Here is a 23,030-nt window from a genome sequence, read left to right as displayed (position 1 = left end):
CGACAACTGAAGCAGGTGGCGTATTCTCACTGCACTGCACTTCCACTGCTCTCCATGTTGACAACATCCACAATCATGCTGAACTGTGCATCGGAATCATATGCATTTGTTAACGGTTTCATTGAGGAACCAACAATTTCTAATAGTTTAGCCCAATCATGGATCGTGGTTTTTTGGGTAGGCTTCCCCCCAACTGTTTTATACACTTCCACCTTTTCTTCTGCAAGGTCTTTTCGAAGTCTTCTTTTCGTATTTTCATAACAGGTTTTCAGCCTGTCACAGGATCTTTTTGTCACACCTGAAATTAAATAAATGTAGTTTATAGTACCATAAATTAATTCTTATATTATTTGCATTCATAAGTCCATTTTGCATTCTGAGGCTCTTAACTTATAACTACAATAAACATCTTAAGATCTGTATATGGCTTTTGTTTACATATCAGTTCATTAAAAAGAAAGTGGTATAGGCATATATGAAGAATACGGCACAGGGCTAAGTGAGAAACGTATGTTCACAGTTTTCAACATCAGAGCTTCCGTTAGTCACATAATATTTAGTTAACAGTAGCACGGCATTGGATTTTAAATTTAAAACTAACAAAACAATTCCAACCGTAAATGTGCATAGTCCTATCACGTATTTCAGTGGTATGCCAATAACAGTTTTAAATTTCAAACTAAAAGCCAGTGTGTCCCATATCCTATGCTTACGATGAACCTAGAAAAGTTATTTGTTTATGAGTAAACTTACCAGGAGTAGAATTAAATTGCGCCTCCACATGGGACCACATTGCCTGTTTTTCTTTTAAGCTGCAGCCGTCGGTTTTCTTATTTTCAAGAACGGATGCATTTGCACCCACCAGTTCAAGAAGTACATCTATCTCGTACTTAGAGAAATTCGGTGTTCTTCTTTTGTTCTCCATTATTCTCCAAAAAAGAAACCAACAGATCAGAAATAGGTACCGAGGTACGTAAACACACTTCTGCTTGTCGACGGAAAAAACAGCAAAGATAGAACGTGGCACCAGCGATTATCTGTGCAATTTCTTGTTTACTAACATCTTTGCGTTGCCAGGGCACGTTCCATTGCAATGTAGAGAGTTGTTAACCGCGGTCAAATGCACAGTTGGCTGACGACGGTTTGCTGACCAGCAATTAACGTTGGTGCACTGCAGAAACATTTTAAACGCGATTTACTTTTAACCATGATCGCGGGACCTTGGTTATCATGCTTTTTGACCGGGGTTGGTGCACTCGGCCATCAGTGAAGCTGGTTATCAGACAACATAAACTGGATTTCTCCTCAGTTCAGTTGATCCTATAGCTATAATGTGTTGCATCCACTACAGGTAGTACTAGCTAAAGTGCACTTACCATGTCAGCGGCTCTTGTGTAGTGTGCTGAGGCTGGCAGTTCATAGATGTTGGTTGTAGCCTATCGAGAGATATATGGGAGCCAGTGAAAATCATTGAATCAGAAGGTATGAGTTGTTACTTTCTGGAGAGTGCCAGGATAACTTTTACTGATCTGGTTATTTTGAATTTTAAGTTTGGTTACTGGTTTTTGTTTTTATTTGCTGAATGAAAAAAATTACATAAACTGATGGATTGGTTGCCCTGTAGCATAGCCCGAGGCCTGTGTTGGGGCCAGCTACAGTCTGGAACCGCGCGGCCGCTATGGTCGCAGGTTCAAATCCTGCCTCGGGCATGGATGTGTGTGATGTCCTTAGATTCGTTAGGTTTAAGTAGTTCTAAGTTCTAGGGGACTGATGACGTCAGCAGTTAAGTCCCATAGTGCTGAGAGCCATTTGAACCTGTGTTAGGTTGGATTGTGAAAGTTTGATTGAGAGTTGGTGAAACCAATATATGTGGATGGAAGGGAACTACGGTAGATATGCTGACAGACTGCTGTGTAGCATAACTTGATGTGTAGGTTAAGTCAGAATATGTTAGTTTGCTTCTAATTGGCTACAATTAGATTGTCATTATAAACTGATCTTAATGTAGCCTGATTGTACATTTGTCGTTGCAATAACCTACTTCTATGTCTTTTTTCCGATAATGCCAAAAATTGTAACATTCTCATTAAATTCTAACCTAATACCACAAAATACTCTAACCTTACATATGAACCATAAAAAATGTTCAGCAAGCTTTCTGATTTTCTACCGGCAATTGAATCAAGATTCACTGTATTCAGTTTCCATTATTCATCATGTGAGTTGTTACCAATATCGGCATGCAATGCAACAGGTGCTGACACCGCAAGAGCTTTTTTACCATGAGTATTGCATGCTGTGGTTCCATGACTGCGGAGACAACTATCTCTGGCCTTGAATAACAGTGGCTGACATAAGAACCTACTCACTTCAGATACAATAAATTGTTAAGACCACAGTAAGCTTTTGTCAGGAAAAAGCTTTTAATGTGAATAAAATTCACTATGGTGTGCATAAGGACTTAACCAATGTTTATCCCAATTTATAATTAACAGTCTTCATAGTTGTAAGTGAACCAGAGCACCCTAATCGGTAATGCAAAATGCAATTAGAACATAATCCTGTAGTGAAGTTGAGGGCACAAAAATACGTATATCCATAAAAGTAAGTGACTGTTGTCACTTGCTTTCCACCTGAGCCATGAGTATAGTTGGAACAGAATTTGTCAGATCATATCTTTTTGCTTTGATTACAAAGAATTCACTGTTTTTTGAAGATTTGCCATGATGTGTAAATAAAATTAATTGGTTTCATTTACTATAAAAGTTGCCAGGTCTACTACCAGGAATACTGTGAAAGAAGACCATTACCAACTTGATACCCTTACTTTTTACGGAAATCAGATCAGAAACAAAGATTTTTCATTCATCAAATGTGTCGCTGAAGCATTCTTTTTTTCCCCCAAGTGTTCCACCTTCTCTTTCAGATTTTAAGAACTGTTAAGGATATGTGTTCTGGAACAAATACCTGCTGGAAATATATGACTGAAGTATACAGTTCAGGATTATTACCTTGAAATTGCACTTACTAAGTGAAGAGATCAATTACTGTTTGATTCTGTTGTTGGTAATAAGTAAACAATAAGAACCACATAAAATTTCTAGGGGTATTCATCCAAAGTGAGCAGAGTGGAATGATTGCATAAAACAAGTTGTAGGAAGAGCAGGCGGCGCCTGACTGGGACTAATTACAAGAATATTAAAGAAATTTAATTCATCCATGAAAGACGTGAGTCACGAAACACGTTTTCAATGATTCTTAAATATTGCTCATCAGTCTTGGGCACTAACCTTGTTAAATTAGTTTGTCTGCCTTTCTGTGGTGCTCAGTGTTTTCTCATACCACCTTCCACAAAATTTTGTTAAGCATTTTTGTGAAACTGTCTCATTAAACAAACAATCTCATGATGAATCGTATAGTTTTGTTCTGAATCGTCTCTCTCTTCTACGATTCAGGCAAAGTAAGAGTCTCAGACTGATAAATAATGCAATTTAATTGGGCACACTAAAGTTTTCATGACAACACACCACATGAATGGCTTACACTTTCGTACTGTATTGGAGGTCAAGACCTTTACTGCATAGCAATCTCATTGAGCACAGTGAGTGTGAATTGTGACATGCTGTAACCATATATAATATTTCAAACTGAATTTCAGTCAGTGTGTGGTGGTATATATTCATATTGATCACTACCAGAGGAGTTTTGGAATAGTTATTCATGTTGTTGTTACTGTGGTCTTCAGTCCTGAGACTGGTTTGATGCAGCTCTCCATGCTACTCTATCCTGTGCAAGCTTCTTCATCTCCCAGTACCTACTGCAACCTACATCCTTCTGAATCTGTTTAGTGTATTCATCTCTTGGTCTCCCTCTACGATCTTTCCCCTCCACGCTACCCTCCAGAACATGTCCTACCAACCGATCCCTTCTTCTAGTCAAGTTGTGCCACAAACTTCTCTTCTCCCCAATCCTATTCAACACCTCCTCATTAGTTATGTGATCTACCCATCTAATCTTCAGCATTTTTCTGTAGCACCACATTTCGAAAGCTTCTATTCTCTTCTTGTCTAAACTATTTATCGTCCATGTTTCACTTCCATACATGGCTACGCTCCATACAAATACTTTAGAAACGACTTCCTGACACTTAAATCTATACTCGATGTTAACAAATACACTGTCACAAAACACTTTCTAGAACTCGTGTCAAGTACATAGTTTTTTCTTGTGACATTATACTCTGAAATTGACCTGAGTTGATCGCATTGAGTTGCTGTGGAGATATACAATATGCTCCTGCTAGAAGACCAGTTCTTTTACGTAACTGATGCAGACTCCAAACAAATTGAAAGGAGCTCTGTCATGTGTAGTGCTTTTTCTGCTGCATGTGACAACCATAAGGATAAATTCTATGTCTACACATTTACATGACTAATAATAATAATAATATAATAATAATAATATTTATTCAACATTGAATAATCAAATACAATCCCTAGAAATAATACAGTTTCAGGACATCATACAGATTATTCTTCTGAATATGTCAGTTTATAAATTACAAACTAAAGATTTGTTTGTATTAATAAATTTTACATTTTGATGGATTTTACGTCTGGTAGTATACAATCACGATATTACAAATATTGTTTTTATCAACATTATATTAGTTGTAGGTTACTTAAAACACTTTTCATACAGATGTGATACTCGTCTAGGGAATATAAAGGGTTTTAATTAGAATTCTTTTTAGTTGATCTTTTAATTTGTTAGTAAGAAGGGTTGTGAGATTTTTTGGTAGGGCATTGGCTAGCTTCAGCCCAGCATGAAGTGCATTTTTTTCATATAAAGCTGTTCTGTGGCTATTTACATGGTATCTGAACTTTTGCCTTGTATCATATTGGTGCAGGTCACAGTTGAAATTTGGATTTATTGTTTTCACAAGCAATATAACTTTCAATATGTACACACCTATAATGGTAAGCACACCTAATTTTGGGAACAGATTCCGACATGATTCTCGAGGTTTGGCACCACAAATAATTCTGATAACTTTTTTCTGTAGTATTAATAATGTACTTAGGTTGGCTTGAGTTGTTGCACTCCATATTTCTACAGCGTAGTTTAAGTTTGATGAGAATAGGGCATGATAAGCAGTTTTTAGTACACCCATGTCCTTACAATATTTGCTAATCATATTTATAGCAAACACATTCTTCGACAGCTTACATGCTAAGGAATCAATATGCATGTCCCATTTGAGGCTGTCCTGGATTGTAATTCCCAAGAACTTTGTCCATTTTTCCTTTTTTACAATGGCATTTCCTGTGGATAATTTCATGTCAAATTCTATTTGTTTCCTTGTCTTAAATTCCATCATTGCAGTCTTTGAAGCACTTACATTTAGATGGCTTTCATTAAAATACTTGACTATTTCATTAGTTACACTGTTGCACTGTACCTCCAGACTCTCATAGTCTTTGTGTTTACACACCATTTATGTGTCATCTGCATACAATATTTTTGTACAGTTAGGAGAACAATACTGTATATCATTAACATATATCAAGAAAAGAAGGGGTCCCAAGACAGAACCTTGAGGCACTCCATATTTGATGTCTGTAATTTTAGATTTGTAAGACCCACTGTTTGTTTTAAGCAAGACAAATTGTTTTCTATTGCTCATATACGATTTTATTAGCTCTTAGCCAGTTCCCCTGATACCCAGGTTCCACAGCTTGTCACGTAATATGGTGATGTTGACACAATCAAAAGCTTTTTCTAGATCAAGGAACACTCCAGTTACATACTCCTTGTTCTCTATGGCCGTTATTATTTTGTCTATTAATTGTGCTGCTGCTACTGATGTTGACTTGTTTTTCATAAATTTCAAATATTAAATTGTGTTGACTCAGGAATGTCATTAGTCTAGTATAAATAACTTTCTCAACTACCTTAGAAAATGCAGGTAAGATTGAGATGGGATGGTAGTTTTCAATTTTAGATTTATCACCTTTCTTGTGAATCGGGGTTACTTGTGCTGTCTTTAGACTATCTGGGAAACAGCCTGATGCAATTACATCATTTACTGCTGTGGCCATGGCATCTGATATGTTGTCTATGCATCTTTTCAGTGTAGACAATCCATCCTAGCCTGTTGATTTTGTATTTTTAATGGCATTACTATGTTTTTGACTTCCTTGTTATTGGTTGGGGCCAAGTATATGCTTTGTTTGATTGGAATGCCCCTGTATCTATGCTGAAGATTCTTAAAATGGTCATTGACAGATTTTCCAACAGAAGAAAAGTACTCATTAAAAACAGTTGCAATCTGACATTGACATTTCATGATATGCTTTTTATAGTTTATAGTAAATTCACTTGTTGATCTGTCCTTACAATCCCTAAAGCTATTTATTACTTTATTCATTTACTGTAAAGGTCATTTCTGGACATGAGACATTGAAGCAATAATAAAAATCTGATGAAAATTCACTGAAAGTAATGCTGTTTTTTTCACCCCATTGTAAGCTTTTTAGCAAACTGTTGAAATCTTTAACATTGTCATCATTGGTCATTCTTTTTGTCACATATTGTTTCTCTTCTCTATTGACATGAAGATTTTCAGCTTCTATCAATACCTGTACTGTGTGGTGGTCAGAAATGGCAAGCTTCAGAACTGATGCACTGCATGTAAAGTGGGACATGTTAGTTATAATGTTGTCAATGCATGATTTTACACTATTCACCTCTCTAGTGGGCTCGTTTATTAGAAATATTAAGTTGAATTGAGCTAGTATTAGCATTAGTTTTTTAGATACAGAGCCATTGGACAGCAAGTCAGTGATCTCCAGTTAGTATTATGTTAACCCAGCCATATTTATTGCAGTGTTTACTGTCAATGTCAACAAGAAGGTCATTAAGAACATCAAAGAAACTATCTAGGCAACATTTCTGGACATGAGACATTGAAGCAATAATAAAAATCTGATGAAAATTCACTGAAAGTAATGCTGTTTTTTTCACCCCATTGTAAGCTTTTTAGCAAACTGTTGAAATCTTTAACATTGTCATGTACAGGCCTATAATAATTAAGTTCTCTTTCCCCCACTTATAATTAATTGCTGCTAGTTCTATTACACCCTCAGTGCTGAAAGTACTTACATCTGTTACTCTATAATTACTACCTCTGGCTGCAAAAATAGCTACCCCACCACCACGTTTCTCTTTTCTACTGAAGGCAGAGCAGAAGTTCATGGAAAGTGGCTTACATACACTAATTAGCTCATCTGTGTACCAGTGTTCACTTATAACTAAAACGTCATGGTTATCAATTGCTGCAATGGTATCCAACTCGTTGTGCTTATTGCCAAGACTTTGAAAGTTCTGCTGAATTAATTTGAAAGTGAGTTTGGGTTGTTGAACACTTGATGGACGTGTCACCCTACCAGAACCACTTATACATTTATCCCTAAAAAAGAAATATCAGTTGACAGAGTGGGTTTGGTATTTTTCACTATCCATTTATTCAAGTTGGTCTGTTTCCATGTACTGGGAGCCTGGGAAGAATCAGCTTTACCTGATGTTTTCAGCAGCCATTTGTCCAATGTCGTCTGTCTATACCCATTCCTGCAGTCTTCTTGTGTTGTGGAGCACTCATTCTTCGAATGTGTGTGTTTTGAGTATACGTTGTTCCTAGCATTTAAGATGATTTCATAAATAATGGACGCTAAGTGACTTTTTCCACACCGATTTAGGTGAAGGCCGTGAGTGGTGTAAAGATCTCTACTAAAATGTTGCACGTTAACCATTTGTACATTTGCGTAACAGTTGCAAATTTCTGCATATTGACTGTTTGTATATGCTACTGCCCTGTTTACACACGAGAATGAAGTCTTCCTTCATTGTCTTTTGAGAGATATTGTTTACAGTTGAAAGCACTTGGTCAAGACAAGCGCCAGGTTTAATAAAACCTGAAGCATTTACTTTACTGTTTACGCTTTTTATTTCGTGTGCAGGGCCTCTAAGATGACTATCACCCATTAAACATACGTTTATTCTTCTTGCTGCATTTGTGGTGTTAGTTAAATTAACTGTCATCTTGAATGTTGAATTTACCTTGCTTCTGTTTATGAGTGACAGTTTTGGCTGGCGAGGTTCCACATTTTGCTTAATAACAGGCTTTTCTTTCAGATGGTGCACGATTTGATTTTTTGTAGATAGGCCTACCGTTTTTTGGAGCACAGCATGAGAATTTATTACTAAAGACGACGAAATGATTGTGCTATGATTAGCGTTACCGGTACACCCAGAATGTGTTGGAAAACTTGAAATGGCAACAGAATCTTCGGTCACTGTGTACACTTTATTTCTGTCAAACTCACTTACGCACCGCTCGGCGGTTGTTAGTTTTCTATGATCATTTTCAAGACATTTGAGTCTATTAGCTAACACATTGTTTTCTGCCAAGGATGTGCGCACAATTTCTTTCAACGAATTGATAGTTTCAACTAGTTTTGCTTTGTCAGGATAGACTTCACATGTTACACACTTACATTTTGATCTGGATGATTTTTCACTGCAAGTTTTTTGCATGGCACTAGACTTGAAACTTTGCGAAGCACTTTTGTTGATCATCTTGCTATTGATGCCAGATAACATTTGAAAATTCGAAATAGCTGGAGGCACAAATTCACTAAACTTCTCAATCACCGCCATCTTCCATGAAAAAAAAAAAAGTATCTGATGGAATGTTCATTGAACAGCATGTGTGGAAAAATGAACACTCATTTCCGTTATTTTATTATGACGATCATTTCTTCCTAAGCATCAGGTGGTTATAACTAAACTGATAGTTTTATGAGCTCTGCGGTGCAGGCTGTATACATTGCAGGATGCTGAAACATCATAGGTATGTTCATTACTTGTGCATCTGCGGAATATGCTGAAAAAGTAATAGTTCAACTTCCCGCCATCAGGTGAAGATATGGTGCTGTAAGCAGTCGTAATGTGTAATGTCTCATGTTTTGACTTCATATGCTGTTTGTTGCTTGTCAACACATGTTGACTGCTTTTGTGAAGTGACTGTTGGAGTAAAGGTTAAGAGGGTTGAAAATTTTACGAAACATAAGGGCTGCTGAGAAGAAAGACAATGCCCTGCTGGTAAAGTTGTTTCATCAAAATGGCAGCAACAGCATAACTACATTTCAGGAATGCCACCAACAGATACAGTTGCAAAGAGGCCCATGTCATTAAATGGGCTAAAGAGTATGATGAATAAATTGGAAGAAACCACAATTAGGTGGTGCAGCAGGGACAGGAAGACGGCCCATTCCTTTGGCAGCTATTGGTGGAAATGCTGTAGCTGATAGTGCAGCACATCTCAAATTCAGCAGGAAGTGCTTGAGCTGCTGCAGGAAGTGCTTGAGCCGTGTGTCTACCCTAGTCAACTGTTCAAAAGATTTTGTGATGCATTTTACACTGTTATCTCAACAAGATTTGGAATGTGCACCAAATGAAGCGCCAAGATGGCTACAACACCATGACTTTGCCCTTTGTTTTTTGGCATGCTTGGAAGTGGAGGACATGCAGCCAGGCAATATTCTTTGGACCGGTGAAGCACATTTTACTCTCCACAGTGCTGTGAATGCACAGAACTGTTGCATATGGGGTTCTGCCTCGCTATATATTGTGCAGGAACATCCACTGCACTCAGCTTATGTAAGTGTGTGATGTGGTTTCACAAGCTGCTTCATTCTGGTCCATTTTTCTTCGAGAGGATACTTCACGGGCTTCTTTGGTTTACAGTGAAATCTGCGCATTACAAGGACCTCCTTGTGCAACACATGATTTCAGTTTCGTAAGAACACATCTATGCCCACACCACTATTTTCATGTAGCGTGGGGGACACCACATGTCACTTGCCAAGTGAAATATTTGCTTTGAGAAGTCTTTGCTAATGTCTGAATCACCTCTAGGCAATTTCAAGATGTGTGGCCTTCCAGATCTCCAAACCTAAATCCATGTTACTTCTGGTTGTGGGAATATGTGAAAGATATTGTCTATTAGGGATGTATCTGGACATGCAGTAACCTTATCTGAAGGTAATTTAGACCATATCCAATAAATGTGCCAGCATTACCGTTGTCACGTGTTTGATCATTCCCCCCTTTTCCTGCACCCACACCAAATTCTGACTGCTTACAGCATCATATTTTCACCTGGGTGTGAAAGTGGAACCATAATTTTTTCAGCATACTCCGCGAGCACGTTGATTAATGAACGTACCTACGATGATTCAGTGTCCTGCAATGTATACAGCCCACGCTGCAGCACTCGGAACACGGCCAGTTTTATTACAACCACCTAGTAGGCTGGTTTTAATAAAATATTTTTGCATTTAGTGAAGAAAGTTGATTGAAATTTTATGAAAAGGAGTCACAGTAATGAAAAACACCTTTATTTTAAAGATTGCCATCCCAACTTGCTTGTCACATCCGTGACACTCTCACCCCTATTTTGCGGTTATACAGAATGAGCTGCCCTTCTTTGGATTTATTCAATGTTCTCTGTCAATCCTATCTGGCAAGGATCCCATACTACACAGCAATACACTATCAGAGTACAGACAGATGTTGTGTAGACAGTCCTCATTGTGGACTTGTTGAATTTTTTGAGTGTTCTGCCAATATAATGCAATCTTTGGTTTGCCTTACCCGTAACATTATTTGTGTTATTGATATAGGCTAGTTCAAGTTGTTCATAATTGTAGTCCTAAGATTTAGTTGAATTAACAGCCTTTAGATGTGTGTATTTATCGTGTAACCGAAATTTAATAGTTTCCTCATAGTACTCATGTGTATGACCCCACACTTTTCCTTATTCAGAGACAATTGCCACTTTTTGGACCACACAGATACCGTGTCAGTCATTTTGCAGTTGGTTTTGATGTACGAGTATGAACTCAGTTTGAGATCCCCTGTCAATAGCACTAACTACTTCTTGTGAATAAAGAGCTAATTGTGTTTCACAAGAACAGATATTTTCTGAATCTGTGCTGACTATGTCTGTAGACGGTTTTCTCCAAGGTAATGCACAATTTTCGAACACAGTATATATTCCAAAATCCTACTACGGATGGACCTCAGTGTTATGGCTCTGTAATTCAGTGGATTACTCTAAATTACTTTCTCGACTAGTGATGTGACCTGTGCAACTTCCCAGCTTTTAGGTACAGATCTTTTGTGGAGTGAGCAGTTGTATATGATTTCTAAGTGTGGAGCTGCTGTCAGCATACTCCGAAAGATGTGTAATTGGTGTATAATTTGGATCAGAAATCGATTTACCTTTTTAGTAATGCTGCTTTAGTGGCACTGGCATCAGTAATATCACAATTGGTATTTTGCAGTGAAGGCATTGATTGTGTCTTACTGCTGGTGTTCTTACCATATGACTAGAATCTCTTTTGATTTGTTACCAGATATTGAGACTGTGTTTCGTTGTGGGAGCTATTAAATCATCTTGAATTTGGCATGCTTCTTTTTTCTTCCTACAACAGTGTCACCAACGCTATTTCTTTGAATGGAAGGTGAAAATGGAATTTTTATTTGCTTTTTTAAGTAGATATATTTTACATTTATTTTGGGAAAATTTGGATCTTACAGTGTGCAGTGTCACTATAATGACCTTGTGGTCACCTCTACCCTTAATAACTCATAGGAACTACCTAGGTACTTCAATTTTTCTACAAGTAAACTAAATGTATCCTTCCTGAACATTGTCAGGTCTTCGTAAAAATTTTGGCGGACCTTGTTTATGGCTTTAGCTCTTGGTAAGTTTGGCAGTTCGAGCTCCAGTGCTCTCTATGAATGTTTGGAGCTCTGGTTCTTTCCCAATAGCTACGACAGTTTACAACTACAGTACTGATCCTTTCAGTGGCTACTCTCGTCCTACGTTCTCTGGGTCTGTAGTACTTCCTGTAATTCCTCGAGACCCCTGACCTAAAATATGACCTTATCCATTCCATACAGCCCCCGCTATCCATTTAGCCACCTCCTATGTGTAGTTGGCCTATGAGATGTTAGGCGGAACCCAAAACCGCACCACCCTATAGCACAAGTCGAGGAATCTACTGCCTACACAGCCGCAGAACCTATTTATTTTTGACAGTCTTATTGTTGTGCCTATCTGCGACTCAGCATCTCCGCTGCATGGTAAGTAGCAGCTATCCTTTCCATAATATTGTCAGATTATATCGTGTGAGAAAAGAGCCAGCTGGGCTTCGCACAAGCAATGCTTTCTGAAATTGTGCTGATATGTGGACAGAAGCTTTTCCGTCTCAAGGAAATGTATTGTATTGGAACTAAGAATATATTCAAGAATTCTGCAGCAGACTGATGACAAGGATATTGGTCTGTAATTTTGCGTGTCCAGTCTTTTTCCTTCTTGTATACAGGAGTCCCTGCACTTTCCTCGAGTCGCTTGTGACTTTGCACTGGGTGAGATATTCGCAATAGATGGTGAAAAATCTAATTGGAATTCCATCAAAACATGGCAGCTTAGTTCAGTTGTTTCTGTACGCCAGGGATACTCATTACTGTGTCCTCCGTAAGGGATTATGTGTGTGATGACCAGATAGTGGTATATTCATACAATTCTCCTTTGTTAATGGTTTCTTAGATGTGAAATTAAACTTCAGCTTTCCTTTTGCTGTCTTTTACTGGCACACCAGACTGGTCAACAAGTGACTGGATAGAAGCCTTAGACCCACTTAGCGAGTTAATGTGGGACAAGAATTTTCTCTGGCTCTTGGCAAGATCTTTTGTTAAGGTATGACGGAGATAGTTGGTGTACGCTTCAGGAATTGATATTTTTACAGAAGACAAATTTCTACTGACCTTTGACTGTCGTCATTTGAATGTTCTCTTTTGAGCCGAAAGTGCAGCTACAGTTCCCTAATAAATTGTTTCCTTAAGTTATTGTCCATTCATTACTGCTATAAAATAATTAATCTATACATGTTCAGTTCTAAATTTTATTTGCAACTGAAAAACAGTAGAAATGTTTTTGCACTGTTGCTTTATGTATGAAGAGATCATTTTTGAAATATAATTTCATGAGACATCAGCAGTTTATACAGTTAAAGAAATTAAATAAAATGTGTTTTCAGAAAATTTTGTTTTTGTAGATGTTAACGTTTGTGAAAACAATCCACAGTTTGAGGAATTCCCAGAATTGGGTAGAAGTTCATGCCCACTGTGATGCCATTGTACTAGTTACTCCAGGAGGTTGAATAATCGATGACATTTTTGTGAAATGGATGCAACATGTTATCAGAACACCTCCCCTGCTAGACCTGTTCTGTTAATGGTGTCTCATGGTCTGCATTTGTCTCTGGAAGCACTGAAAAAGTGACATCATATTACTTATCTTTACATCACGTATGACTCATCTACTGCAACCGGTAGATATCAATATCTGCATTCATTAAAATGTTCCAGGAAAGTTGAACTCGATTAACATGTGAGGAGGAATCCTGAAAAGGCACCAAGCAGGTATGATTTTCATGCACTCATCAACGCATGCTATGAGAAATCCCTCTGTCCTCAGATAATTAAAACTGGGTTCAAGAAGATGCACCATTTTAACAGAGGTGCAATTCCGTTGGAGGTCCTAGCACTGTCTTCAGTCTCCAATAAACCAGTTTCTGATGTTAATCAGTCCTCAGAGGAAGAGGAAATACTGCCCATTCCTGTAAGCGAACAATTCCCAATGAGGAACACTCACAGGAAGTGACAGTATACAAAAATTCATACCATACCATGCAGTGCTGATTCTGAACATGGCCTGTCTTCTAAAACAACCACAGAGAAAAAATGGGGAAGAAATGCTAAATTTCGTGTCCACAGTACATATCCTGTGTGCAGGTTGTACTATAAATATGATACACATAATTACACGGAAGCAGAGTGGACACAGTGTTGTTTCTGTGTTTAGAGGTACAAGAACAATGTGAGAATCTAGGGGATGACAATGATGGAAACACTTAATGTGCGGATAAATCTTTTTGTTTGAGCAAAAAGACGTTGGTTTATCATTTTGTATTAGATTAAGTAATTGATTTACATGCTGTGTACTTTACTTTTTGTACATTCCCTACCCCCCATCCCCTCCTCACCTGCCCTCCTCCCATGTTAGATAGAGTTTCTTTAGGTGAAATAGATTGTGTGGATTTTGCCATTTGGGTTTTTTATTCCATTAATATGTTTGCAGTATTAATGCAGTGTAGTTGATCACAATATAATATTAGGAGCTGGTAGTTTTTTATATTTTATGTTCATTGTTTTTGGTCTCAGGATATTAGGATACCATTTACGCAATTAGAATACCACTATCTTGGATTTAGAAATCATGTGACATTCGGAGGAGCCATTGTCATAGAATTAATTTCTACAGCTTTTCACTATACTTGTAAAACTTAAAAATACTCAGTCATATATTGTTTTTAGGTGTATATATATATATATATATATATATATATATATATATATATATACACCTAAAAACAAAGATGATGTGACTTACCAAATGAAAGTGCTGGCAGGTCGACAGACACACAGACGAACACAAACATACACACAAAATTCAAGCTTTCGCAACAAACAGTTGGCTCATCAGGAAAGAGGGAAGGAGAGGGAAAGACGAAAGGATGTGGGTTTTAAGGGAGAGGGTAAGGAGTCATTCCAGTCCCGGGAGCGGAAAGACTTACCTTAGGGGGAAAAAAGGACGGGTATACGCTCGCGCGCGCGCACACACACACACACACACACACACACACACACACACACACACACACACACACACACACACACATCCCGTGGATGGATATATATATGTGTGTGTGTGTGTGTGTGTGTGTGTGTGTGTGTGTGTGTGTGTGTGTGCGCGCGTGTGCGCACGCGCGCGAGCGTATACCCGTCCTTTTTTCCCCCTAAGGTAAGTCTTTCCGCTCCCGGGACTGGAATGACTCCTTACCCTCTCCCTTAAAACCCACATCCTTTCGTCTTTCCCTCTCCTTCCCTCTTTCCTGATGAGCCAACAGTTTGTTGCGAAAGCTTGAATTTTGTGTGTATGTTTGTGTTCGTTTGTGTGTCTGTCGACCTGCCAGCACTTTCATTTGGTAAGTCACATCATCTTTGTTTTTAGGTATATTTTTCCTTCGTGGAATGTTTCCTTCTATTATAACCATATATATATATATATATATATATATATTCTCTAGAAAGTTCAATCTGTCTTCCCGAGTTGAGACCTTCTTTCATTTATTAACATTGCTTTTTCGTTTATGAACATTGCACAACACTAATATTTTGGCATTAGATGTCCGTACCCCACTGTCTGAATGGATAATAAATTAGTGGCCAAATAACTTACTGATGTGAAAAAGTTATCTAATGATTTTGGTTTGATTCAGTCAGTGTACTAACAGTTGTACACTTTTGTCTACTCTTAACATTTTGTAATGCGTCAGCAGGTCATTACTGCTAACTTGGTGAGTACAGGTCTTTTTTAGGCAGTGAGCTTCATATACATGATTTTGTGAAATGATTAGATAGAATATTGCAGTCAGATTATGTGAAACATAATTAAAATAAAGATTAATTTTTCAGTTACAAAAAGAAAACTGATTTTAATGCATCTTTAGTAGTTATAAATTTACAGGCACAAAATTCTGCTGCATGTCGTTATATTGCTGAATCTATTCTTACACACATCACTGACAAATTGTAATTGTTCATTGAGGATAAATGATGATGTATGTTTCTAGGTCACCTGATTACACTAACAGTTTGGGCCGTACTGGAATGCTACATGTACCAGAACAGCACTATGGGGAAGTAGCAAATAGTGTCAATAATGGTAGTTATGGTCCTCAAAGGAAAGTATCTCCCTCCACAACTAACCGAAGCAAAGGAGCTTCAAAAGGTGATGGTGCTAACAGTTCTTCCAGTAAGAGCTTTGCCTGTACAGTCTGTGGTAAGGGATTAGCTCGTAAGGACAAATTAGTTATTCATATGCGCATCCATACCGGTGAGAAACCATATATTTGTGAAGTGTGTAATAAGGCATTTGCTCGCCGTGATAAACTAGTGATTCATATGAACAAAATGAAACATAGAACACCAACCAACATAGCTCCTTTAGGCAAACGTTCAATAGTACCTGACAAGAATGGTATGTTGATGCAACAACAGCACCAGCAGCAGCAGCAGCAACAACAACAGCAGCCATCACAGTCGCAGCAGCAACCACAGCCTCAGCCCCCACCACACCAGCAACCTCAGCAGCAACAGTCACCACAACAGTCACTTGTTACAGATAAGAAATCATTATCAGTGAAATGTGAAGATGATGATATACCTAGAGGTCTTCCTCTACCTCCACCACAACAGCAGAACATTAGTTGGAGCTGTGAACTTTGTGGTCGTATGTTCTCAACTCGAGATGATTGGATGGCACATGCAAAAAGTCATCTAGATGACAAAATGATTAGTAACATGCATCATCCACAACAGCATCTTAGCAATGGAAATCCGTGTAGCAGTAGTGTTGTAGTCCCCACATCAGTGCCTGCACCACCAGCTCCTTATTTTTCCCCTCATGTACCACACCATGTGCAACCATATGGTGCTAGTGCACCAGAAAGGCATTTTTGCTTAGTATGTCGCCAAGACTTCACGAATAAGACTGATTTTATGTTCCATGTGCGTACTCATTTTGTTGAAGGGAAGCCACCAGAATTTGACATGCTTGGCAAGAGTAATCTTGTGGATGGATCTGGTCTGTGCACTTGAACGTTAAATATATGTAATTACATACTATTTTTACAATGGAAAATTTTGTATTGTTTGCAGATATTTAGTGCAATGTGTACTGTCTTTTTATGAAGGACACTATTTTTTATGTCATGTGGAATGTATACTAATAAGTCATAGTTGTTTTATAGCATTTTCTGTGTGCTGTGGGTAATTGTCGTGGCCCTAATTATGTTGCAGGAAATTCAGTTGGCTAAATGATTGACAGGTTTTTATGATAAGACTTTTTGAGCTATCTTATTTTTATACTAGTTATCCGGTCATTGTTCCTACAATCTCCTGAATTGATTAATTGCTTCAGTTTTTTTGAGTGGCATTTGCTGTGATGTGGTTACATATATCTTTTTTATAATTACATTGTAGTTAAAGTTGCAGCATGGTTGCATGTTGGTGTCTTTTAGAAACTAGTTGGCTATGAAAATCTTTGAATTTTAAGTTTTGAAAAAGTGTTGATACACCTAATTTTATAGTTGGTGTAATAGTAAGGCCCTGAGAACAAGAGTATTTCCGTAATGTAATACATATCAACGCGATGAGTACACCTTACAAAAATCTTTCCTCTATCAAGTTTGAAAACTGGTTTCAATAAGACAATCAATATGGTTTAGTAATCTCTGAATCTTTGTCATTGATCAAAACCTGGACAATAGTATGTTGGTTACAGATTTGTTAACAAATTATCCTTTATACAGATGTTGTACCAACACAGGGTAAAATTTGATTTAAACAATGTAATGGATGAAAGCTTTGAATTGGATACGTAACAGCATTGGGAACATAATTGACTCCATGGTAAGTTGTAAAGTGTGTGAATGTACTATTACAACACGTACTATTTTTCAGTAGACCAGCAATTATACTTCTGTTGTTCAATGAAACTGCAGAAGACTTTGATCAGAATAAGGACTAACATCTGTGAATAACTTCTTTCCTAATTTATTTCTATTAAATTGTGTGTACGATGATGTGTTGCTACTTGGAAATGGTTTTTTCCAGTGCATGTAACAGTCTTCCTCACTCTGGTGCTTGTTCCTGTAATGTGCAGTTTTATGTATTTAATTTTATTGTGTTGTGGATATTAGTTATCTTTATCTCTATTTGAATGTTTTATTGTGTTGTCTTTTTTATACACTTTATTGTGTAAATGTGTTCCTTCTCAGATAAATTGTATACTTGAGTCAAAAATTATAGATACTCATAGTTATTTAGTTACTTACTTGAAAAAGTGTGATTAATTACAAAGACTGAAAAGATGTTGGTATTGTTTTTCTTTACAATTTTTTTAGAAGGCTATGTTTAGTAAAAAAATTATTATTTTATGAGGTATATGGCAGGTGTACTGCAGAATTTTCTTTGCAGTGACATTCTATTGTGTGTGTGTTTTATCATTATGAGACATATCACTTCAGAGTTTTCTCTTAACTGAACATTAGTTTCTCTTAATATTTGCAGCTAAGAATAGCTTTCTTACATACAATTTTTGTTTGCAGTTGCAGAATTATACGTTTTCCTGCTTCAGATATGCCACAACCTCAAGGACTTGACAAATATTGATCATTATTTAACTATCTGTGGCGTAAAATTTTCGTTGTTGATTTGTTAACAGATGATTCCTCTTACAGCACATTCGAACTTCATCCCTAATGCAAAGCTTCATTCTATTGTCATGTGTAATGTAAACACTAATCCAATTATATGAGGCTATACATTTTCAATATTGCATACTTTAAAACAACATGATAGAAATTTTAACTGCCTTCAGATAAATTTCCTGAGCAATCAACAAGCACAGATCTTTACTGAGAGCACTGCTGTGAAATGTAATGGCTGACGACATGATTTGATTTACCATTGAAAGGTTATGCTAGCATTTTTCTGTCACTGTCATCTGAAACTTATGTTGCTGATATGAAATATACTCACTGCCTTCATCATTGGGAAGAGGCAGCAAGTAAAGTAAAGAAATCAGTACCGCATTCTTGACCTCTGAGGTGAGGTGCTGTAGGTGGAATCTATGTATATCCTAAGATATAACTGAAGTGGAAAACAATCATCTCTTTTTAAATAAGTTTTTCTTGGCTGTAAAGCACTGTGTCAAAAGAAATGTAATTTGAAATGTAAAATGTACTGGCATTTGTATGTATGTCTGGAGAACTGCAGGATCTGAGGATTTGTTTCTCCCTTTTGTGTTCCTATCATAGTTGACAGTGACTTAACGATTCAGCTTCAGGTGGACAGTGTCTGTGTACAGCTGACAGCTGTCTTTCTGTCTGTCTGTCTGTCTGTCTGATGATGATGATGATGATGATGATGATATTGTTTGATTCAGTGATTTGACTTCCAGCAGTCTATTTGTTGGGCTTTTTTGTGGAGTAGTGTAAGTTATTGTTGTTACTATTACTGTTATTGTTGGAAGTATCATAATGTTTTGATAATATATGTTAATTTACCTTATTTCAGGCTGTAATGCAGTTGCTTTGCTCCTGTTACTAATGTTCTGTGCCAGTCATCATTTCCTGTCAAATTTTGTGATAGCTAAAACATATGTCTGCTTTTTTTGCCCCCTCCTAATAACAACTTCTGGAGATTGTTGCTAATCTTCTTGTTGAGTACCCCTAATCCACACATGGAAGTAAAGGTGCAGAATACTTGTTAGTTGTGCACATACTCTCATGCTTACCCATTATGGCCATAAAGCCAAGCAGACATCATAGGTCTTCAGAATATGTATTAGATAATATATCTTTCTAGATCCACCAGAGCAGGATGTTAAACTTCGTTTTATTTATTTCATCTTTTATACCTATAGGCGTATTCTTGTGTAATATTTAAATCAAACCTGCTGCTGTTTCCACACATATATCAATTTGTATAGTGTATGACTGTTTTTATTCAGTTTAACATATTTGAAGTATAGTGGCTGTCACGAAAATAGGCACATCAAGGTCATCTCACTTTCTTTCACTGTTGCCAGTTAGAGATAATTTCAGAAATTAGTAAAAATTGGAAAAAAAAGACTGACATCTCTGTTTTTGGTCTAGAACATGATGCAGTAGATTATAAAAGAAAATTCTTCCCAGCTGCTACAGAAAAAACACACTAAAATTATAAGAAATTTAAAAGAAAAATAATTTTTTACTTCAGTCTCTTGATACGACGGAACCACTGACATTTTTTAACTGAAAAATATATGAAATTCTGAAAGATTAGAGATGCATGTGGTACAAATTTTATAATAAAAACATAAAAGTATTCATAGGTGTGAAACTGTTCCACCCATGTAACGAAAAATGTCGTCACTGGTGAATTCGTGTTCTGTTGAACTTAGTAGAAACTTCCCCTAAGAAAACTATAAAATTAATTTTGGTAATCTTGGAAACATCATTATTGTATGGTTTGACTTAAGAGACTCCGTGCGCAACAGTGCAAGAGTACTTGAGTGCCGCTGCCAGGATTTTTGTTCAGGCAGCTCACCTTAATATGCCGAGAGTATTCCCTACCATATGAAAATTTTTTATTTTTATCTCTTATTGACCATTCACCACAGCAAATCGTCACCCAGTTTGCTGATACACACTACAGAAAAGTAACTTTAAGTACTTACAGACCACTACTTCTGTTGAAGTCGAGCAGAATACTTTTTTCCGTATGATTCTGTGAACGGAAGTTTTATCACAGTATACTCAATTGTCTCCAGCAAGCATTAAGTACGTTGTACTCAGAACTTCATTATTGCAGCTGCAGTATCTCTAAATTCCATTAACAATTTTCATCCAACCTTACACTTTCAGAAAAAAAAAAACTGAGTGGAGAAGATAAACAATGGAGGCCTCTGAGCCAGAATAATATTTTTCCACCAAGATCACCCTGCAGTTTTCTAGCTGTCGGATACTCTGATCAATTGCGGTATCTGAGTGTAGTTCTATACACTAACTTTTTTTTGTCAAAATCTTAAAAAAATGTACATTTCCATTTTCTTTTATATCCCTTTCTGGGAGAATCAAAACACATGCTCACACTTAGAGGCTATTCCAAGGCTACTACACTCTTCTCTTTGCATGGAGTTGATTCCAAAATAACACAAGGTTTTCTGTCATTTTATGAACTTGTGCAAAATTTGTGTTATTTCTAGTTTCTTCACTGTTAGCAGGATCAGTAAACAACTTCAGTGCATTCAACATTGCTTCTGCATTTTTTTCACTACTACACACATGTCAATGCACCATTTCACTGAAGACTGAAACCACACGTGAACACACAGTATCAATGGATAAACATAACATTCAGCTAATACTGACCTGCTGCACAGCTAGCAATGTGGCAACAAAGCTATGAGGTGAGGTGGGCGAATAACAGCTTTTAAATTCTGCGGCTGCAGACAGCGGGTGAAACCTTGAGGTGGCTTAATTTCGTGATGGTCACTCTAGTCTTCATATACAAATTTCGTTGAAGTAAAGCCTTCAGCCTCTCCTGTGGCTTATTAAAGCACACAATTTTGTTTGGTTGTTTTGCGAAATTACTTATTCTTACTTTTTTTTATTTTGAGCTTCTCCTCATTACAGAGGCTTATCTCCAACATAATAATTTACTTGGAAATTATATTTTTACTTGGAAATTATATTCTTACATTATTGCAAATAAAACACTTAATCTTTTTGATGACATTACTGCTGGTTGATTTAGTAGCTGCCCTGTCAAGTCACAAACAGCTGTACATGTACTTACAATGTGAAAAAGCCGGAACATTGGTTAATCTCCCAGTGGTTAAGAAACCTTTCAGTTGAATACTAGTTTGCCCTGGTTTTAGTTGTTTGCATATTGTTTTCCAATCTGTGGAATACTAACATATTAAAATGTGCTTAACAATACACACACATTATAATTGTTTCAAGTTTAACTCCTATGTTAACAATTACTGTCTGTCCCATTTGAATGTACATGGGTACCAGGGGAAAATTATATAAACAATAATGTGGGCATGTTTTGATACACATGTTGGAACTTGTCTGAAGATGGACAGTAAGAAAGGCCCTACTCATAATTAAAAGTGAATACTGAACCTCAAGAAAGTAAATTAATTTGTATTTTGTCCATAGTATATGATCTAAGTAAAATTTCTTAAAGGAAGTTTGAAGCATATTTATTGAGACATTGAAAATGATTCTTATTATGCCCAGAGTATAATTAATTTCTTAGAACCCATGAATTGTACTAAAGGTAGCTAATGTTAAAAATTCTCTTTTACTGTAGCTAACAGTAATGTGTGACAGGTTTTTTCATCAGTAATATGCCTTTGAAGTGGTACACTGTGTGGAAATTGTGTGTTTGAATTATGTTTAATACTAAACAGATGTCAACTTGATAACTTGACTAATTTATTTCAAATATAAGGTGAAGCCGTTATAAATGAATGGCTTGAGAACCCTAAACATTCATCTTGCTGATGCATAGAGTTTGTAGTTTTGAACCTGAGGAACACAGTATGTTAGAAGGCAAAATTCCTGGTAACTTGATTCCGTAAACATCTACTAACATTTCTGTCACAGTCATGTCTTGTAAATGGTTTACTAGTAATACTGTCCTAACAGGGACAAACTGTGGCTGTTATGGAATCACTTGCAGTGTTTTATTGTTACTGTTGATTTTAATAGGAATGTGTTAGGTAACACTTAAATTTTTGCGTCGACCCATGTTACTTGCATCTAGAAAACTCTCTCTCTCTCTCTCTCTCTCTCTCTCTCTCTCTCTCTCTCTCTCTCTCTATCTATCTCTTTCTCCCCCCCCCCCCCCCCCCACACACACACACGCACACCCAACACACGAAAATATGAAATGAAAAATTTATGTGAAATTGAAGTAGCTACTTGTCACAGAAACCACATCGATATCTATGTCTCATCTGTTGTGATGAATGAATATTTATGCGAAGACTTGAACTTGGATTTCCTGCTTTTTGTTAACAATCAACATATCATTAGACTCCCCGAAGTTGCACCTTCTGGACTGACAAATGTAATTTGTGTCTGGCCAGATGGCATGCTAGAAAAACTGAAAGATAAAGCAGCTGCGCATGAAAAGCGGAAAGTCCACATTTGAATCTGGTCCCAACGTATATTTTCAACTATCATAACAAAGACATGTAATTCATGTAGCAT

At 37.0% G+C, this 23,030-nt stretch overlaps 1 protein-coding gene across 2 annotated transcripts in view; it reads left to right on the top strand.

Moving 5' to 3' along the window:
• The window catches only part of LOC126161514 (zinc finger protein 48), a 75,607-nt gene extending 56,465 nt beyond the window's left edge, over positions 1 to 19,142 (top strand). For both annotated transcript variants that reach the window (XM_049917419.1, XM_049917418.1), the window contains exon 4: positions 15,828 to 19,142. In XM_049917419.1, coding sequence (XP_049773376.1) covers positions 15,828 to 16,854 — 1,027 coding nt within the window. In that variant the 3' untranslated portion in view covers positions 16,855 to 19,142. The remainder of the gene's footprint in view (positions 1 to 15,827) is intronic.
• The last annotated feature ends 3,888 nt before the right edge of the window (positions 19,143 to 23,030 follow it).

Source organism: Schistocerca cancellata, chromosome 2 (genome assembly GCF_023864275.1).
Source record: "Schistocerca cancellata isolate TAMUIC-IGC-003103 chromosome 2, iqSchCanc2.1, whole genome shotgun sequence".
Taxonomy (NCBI): Eukaryota; Metazoa; Arthropoda; class Insecta; order Orthoptera; family Acrididae; genus Schistocerca; species Schistocerca cancellata.
This window is presented reverse-complemented; position numbering and strand designations above follow the sequence as displayed.